The sequence below is a fragment of the Gavialis gangeticus genome, unplaced genomic scaffold, assembly GCF_001723915.1.
Source record: "Gavialis gangeticus isolate Ggan-Ray unplaced genomic scaffold, GavGan_comp1, whole genome shotgun sequence".
Classification (NCBI taxonomy): domain Eukaryota; kingdom Metazoa; phylum Chordata; order Crocodylia; family Gavialidae; genus Gavialis; species Gavialis gangeticus.
In genome coordinates, this window is record NW_017728998.1 from 9,829,684 (window position 1) to 9,835,369 (window position 5,686).

General features: G+C 46.3%; 1 protein-coding gene across 1 annotated transcript in view; it reads right to left on the reverse strand.

Annotated features, from left to right (window-relative positions):
* The window catches only part of CENPN (centromere protein N), a 15,029-nt gene extending 9,383 nt beyond the window's left edge, over positions 1-5,646 (reverse strand). The window contains exons 1-4 of the mRNA XM_019505494.1: positions 5,456-5,646; positions 3,512-3,557; positions 2,700-2,759; positions 659-735 (exon numbers count right to left, since the gene is read on the reverse strand). Coding sequence (XP_019361039.1) covers positions 659-735; positions 2,700-2,759; positions 3,512-3,557; positions 5,456-5,626 — 354 coding nt within the window. The 5' untranslated portion in view covers positions 5,627-5,646. The remainder of the gene's footprint in view (positions 1-658; positions 736-2,699; positions 2,760-3,511; positions 3,558-5,455) is intronic.
* Positions 5,647-5,686: the final 40 nt, after the last annotated feature.

Sequence of the window (5,686 nt, forward strand, 5' to 3'; positions counted from 1 at the left end):
CCCCCCCCCCCCCCCAGGGATGCACAGGAGCCCTCATGGCTGTGGCAGGCGTGCAGCTCCTGCTGCTGAGTCTCAGAAGCTGCACATAGCTGCACAGAGTTGGCTTGGCCAGCTTGCTGGTGCGCGCCATTGACCCAGACTGGGCTGTCTTCATGTTACTCCATAGAGAACACATAAAAAGACGAGCAATTACAATTCCAAGAAGCCTGAAAAGGGCACTCCAGCAGGAAGCTGCATGTGGAAGCATGGAGCCCGCCTGGCTCATGGTACGTGATTCTGTGCCATGATGTGTGGCTTCCCACTAGTGCTGGAAGCCCCATGTGGAGGCATGGAGCCCGCCTGGTCCAATGGTACATGGCTTCTGCCTGCAGTGCCCTGAGCCACACATGTGGGTCTGGTTCAAAGGTGTGCGCCAACAGGCCAGACTGGGCAGGCTCTGTGCCACCACATGCAGCACATAATTTTGAATTTTTCTGCACATAATTCCCTGGGGTGTGAAAAGTAAACACCATTATAGAAGCAGACACAAACATAATTTTATTGCATTTCAAACACAGCCACTTGAGAAACCCATAACTTGACCTCAATTTTTGTCTCAGTGATAGGACAAAATAGGAAATACCTTCCCAAGTCATATGTGGAATTGATGTATTCTTACATTTATCAGGGCTGACTGAATTCTTCTCTTAAATTTGCGTTTGAAAGCTGAGAAGTCAAAAATGTCAGTTTCTCCTCCTATAATGCAAACAAGACACCACTTTTTGTAAGCATAGTATTTTGTATTTCATCCTGTGCTAAAGCAAAACGGCATTACAATGATATAGCTTTTAATGCAAAATTAAAAACTACATGGCTGTTAGGCAGATCAAAATACGTATCATAACAAGTTTTACTTCTAGGTAGAGGTCCACTGAAAAAGATTTTTCTGGCTGATACCGATGGCTGATTATTAACCAGCCATATTGGCTGATACCGATCCAATTGCCAATATCCAGCCTGGCAGCTTGAAAAGCAGCGTCCAGCTGGTAAGTCTGCGCAGAAAAAAATTGAGGCCGCCATGGTGAGGGAGGGAGTGGGGCTGGGGCAAGGACACGCACTGCCCAGTCAGGGCGGAGCCGTGGGCAGTCTGTCCCAGGCGTGTGGCTCCCCATGCTGCATGCACCCCCAGGAGTGGCATGGGGCGTATGTGCCCCCCAGACTTGTGTGCAGGGTGAGGGCAGGCTGCCTGCTGTGGGCTTGGGGCCAGGGGCTGTGCTTGGGAAGGGCAGCAGATTTTGGCACCCACCCGGAGATGCGGGGTTGCCGCCTGTCTGGACCAGCTCTGGGCAGGAGCTGCCTCTGTGGCCTAGTGAACAGGACCCAGAACTAGAGGGACCATCATGCTGCCATGGCTGCCAAGGTGAGGCACAGCAGTGGCATGAAGTTGTGCTCTATGCTGCTGCGGGGTGAGCAGGGGGTGCCTCACCCTAGTGGCATGGTGCTCCCTGCCGCACTAGGTCCCACCTGCTGAGCCATAAAGGCAGCTCCTGCCCGGAGTTGGTCTGTCCTGGCTGCAGCCCTACACCCTGTGTGCTTGGAAATCTGGGGTGGGAGGTCCTTGTGCCTCCCCCCACCCCGCCTCCCAGACTTTCCTGGTGGGAGCTGCTCTCCACCCCACTGCCTGGCTGTGTTGTTTTAATTTAAGATAATAATATTAAAACAAACAAGTATGACTGGTCATAAACTTTAAATAAGCTTATGAATGGTTAGCCTTGGTGTATCCTTTGCCACTTTCTGATGCTTTTGTTTCAGACTAGCCTATACTGGTTTCTTGCACTGCAAATATCACCTCAAGGGGAGTCTACTAGTTGATATGAAAAATGCTCCAAAAGTATCATAAAATCCTAGACTGACCAATGAAGGGTAATTGGAACATTCAAAAGCCTACAAAAAGTTAGATTTTGTAGCAGCCTTTCAAAGAACCAAAGTAATCCAACATCCTCATTCTATGCTTCAGTTACAAAGACAGAAAAAGTCTGTAAAGCTCAAAACTTCCAGAAGTCACGGTTTCCATTGGCTATGTTGGGAAATTCCTCAATCTCTTGGCACTGTCCTGCCTTAGACCTTTCTCATCCAATGAGGCAGAACTGTTAGCTAATTAGAAGAACAGAGAGAGAGAGAGAGAGAGAGAGAGAGAGAGAGAGAGAGAGAGAGAGAGAGAGAGAGAGAGAGAGAGAGAGAGGCTGGTAGGAAATCACACTAGGCAGACCATAGTGCTGCACTGGTGGTGATGGCTAACATTTCTACAGTTAACCTTTTCCACTGAATCTGGCAGAAAGTTGTGTATGCATGGAGAGTGGTGGCCCTTTGTCCTAGTGCTTGGCAGCCTTGACTCACTCAGGGCTGACCATTCAAGTCCCCTCTTCCGTCCCCCAAGCTTTACTCTAGAAGTAAAAATAGAACACTTCAATGGAGGGCTAGAGGTGCCTTTGACAAATTCCTTAAGCTTATGTTTAACGATACATCATGTAACTCCATGTAGAGCAGCTGACTAGAGGCAGATGATATAATAAATACTGAGTCACCTTCCTGCCACTTTTTTGGAAAAAGTGGTATCTGCACACAGTGGGATGAACCTCTTTGGACTGCTGTATATTACTAAGACCTAGAAGAATGAGAATCCTGTAGAGGTAGTTATCTTTGAGAAAAATCTTACATACCTGCTGCTTTGGTCATTTGGTAAACCGTCCAAACCCTTTTGTTCTGAAAAGTATGGTTGTCTGGGGAAATAAAAGTTGCCCAATAGAGTGATGAACAAAGAAATTTTTTTGACTAAACTATTCCCACACATTATTTAAAATCAGATTCCTTTCAAAATTTCCCTGACACCAAATATATTCTAATTTAGAAGTAAAAATAGAGATTTTTTTTTTATATAAGAGGCATGAAATCCTCTTGTAATTTGACTAAGCAGTTAATGGGAAGATAAACTCCTTCCAATTCACCAAATTGCAGCAAGTGCAATGTATAAATTACTGTAACTCATTCTTAAATCAAATTAAAAATTCAGGATTTGGAAAAGCTTGACAATCTTGGACTATACAGAGCTCTCAAAGTAGTTGAGAATGCAGTTGAAGCCATTCACAACAAAATTTGATAAGAGAAATCCCTGGACCAGCTATTATCTACATAAAATTAATATTAAGTTTGTAGTTCCATGTAAATTATTAGGCAACGATGATTGTTCCAGATGTCACTGTCCAAATTAAACTTCAAAAACCACCACTGGGGTGAATTTGAAATACATTTTATTTGATCCATGACCTTGATGTTCTACATGATTTGTCACTTCTGTTTAGAAAACACATGAGGACATATTCAATCTAGAAATGGGAAGATAAGATCAACCAGTTTTGTTGTACAAAAAATATTTCTAAAATACTAAACACACCTAAAAGACAAACCAACTGCTTATACAACAACCATAAAATAACTTCAAGCAAAATAAAAAGAAACAATACTTTTTACTTACAAATAATGTCTAGAACTCCTGCTTCCTTTATACTTGCAGGCTTTTCCTGAAAAAATGTTGATAGTACAAGGTAAATCATAGAGCCTGCATTAAAATCGCAATTCAAAGAAACTTACAATTTAGTCCCAGGAGTAGATAGCATTTAAAAGAAAATATAAATTGAAGTCCACAGCATGCAAGGCCTTTTCCAAAGTAAAAGGGCAAGATCCCAGTCTCAAATAGCATCCAGAATAATGATACCTTAAGCTAACACTCTCCTACCAAAACAAGGTATTAAATACATATTTAAAAAAAGAAAAACAGTGAGGTGCACAGTGTATTTGGGATTCAATAACTCAGCAACAAAAGTGTCTTTCAAGAGATACAGAGGTATAAGTTAAAATCTCCCTTTTGATTTGCACCAAATGCTGCCCTCAAGACAGCCAGCTGTAAAAGGATACCCAATGACAGCCTAGGAGTCAAATTCTGCTGGACGTGATGCTAGACGAGAGGTGGGCAAAATGTGGCTTGTGGGCCAGATGCGGCCTGCCAGGCTATTCTATCCGGCCCGCAGGTTCCTTAAAAAATTTAGAAAATTAATATTTATCTGCCCCTGGCTGCCTGTCATGCAGCCCTTGATGGCTTGCCAAAACTCAGTAAGTGGCCCAAAATAATTGCCCACCCCTGTACTAGACCCTATGTGCCACCACCTACAAAATCTGGCGTGCCTTAACTCTAGCCTGAGGGGTCACGCGGGGTCAGTGGATCTTTAACTTAAGTACTCGTTCTGGAGAGATTAACATAGGTCTGAAATACATTGCAATGTTTAAGACAGTAATTCTCAGCCAGGCTGAAACCAGCAGGTAGTTAAGTTTAAAACGAACAAAAAGAAGTTCTTTTTCACCCAGTGCATTGTTTGCATGAGACTTGTTGCCACCAGACGTGGCAGAAACTGGCAGTTCACAGCCAGATCCAAAAGGGGCTTGAATGTGTTCTTAGAGCAGTGGTTGTCAACCAGGGGTACTTCGAAGGCCCCAGGGGGTATGTGGTAACCGCTGTGCACTGTACAGCTGCTGAGGACTCCCTGTTTTTCAACATGCTGCTGGGGGTACACCCACCAAAAAAAAGGTTGAATACCCCTGTCATAGAGGAAAGGGGTATCAGCAGCTATTGAGCATGGGATTTAGGGGCATGGCCTCTGACTCAGAGCTTCCTAGACCAGGGAGGCTGCAAGTACGAGAGGAACAGTGGGAGAAACACAGCTCCCTCTTCCTTCCTGCATCCCCTTCCTGCCGCTGCATGACACCTGAAACTGGACCTAGGTATGACCCAACAGCTGGTACCGCACAAGGCTGGCACTGTTGGGGTGCAAACACGACCTGCAAGATACACCTGGAGACTTCCCATAGGAGTCCACAGCTGCAGCTTCAGTTCGATGCAAGAGCAACAACCGCTCTATGATCTTTCTGAGGCCAAGAAAGTGAAGAGGTGGCATTTCCCAAGGCGGGGTCAGGCAGGTTGTGAAGGGCCGGGTTCAGTACCGGGTTTCTACGGGAGGCAGCGCTGCCAGGTGTACGATAATGATCATATCGATATCACAATTTCAACTGCTGCACAGTCGTTAACAATAAGAGGTTTTGAAATGTAGGATCAATCTTTGAAGCAGCTCCTTGCTGCAGCATGTGCAAAACCCAAGTCGCTCTCAGGGAGTCAGTTGTAACCCACCTGCTCGCCTCCAGTGAAAGAAATGTCCTGCTTGGCAATATTGAGGACAGGCTGCGAGCGATACCAAGGAAGTAAGACTACGACTTATTTTCATACTTTTCCAGCGGCCGATGGTTTTTCACCCTGTTTGGATGCTTCCCATACAACGGTGTTGTACTTAAGGAGGGTGGGTTTGGAGAGGAAGGAGCCCGCCTGATCCAATAAACAGATCATCCCAATAAGGCCCAGTATCCCGCTCACCTGGCAGAGCTGCACCACGGCGTCGGCGACAGTCTCCTTCAGCGGCCGCATGTCCAGCGCCTGCAGCTGCGCGGCGGGCAGGAAGCTCCAGGCCTGCAGCAGCGCCGGGATGTGCGGGCGCGGCACCTTCAGCACGATCCGGCGGATGAACTCGGCCACCGTCTCGTCCATAGCGCTGCGGAGCCAACGGGCACACCGTTATCGCGGGGTCCTTCCCCCGGCCCCGGCCCC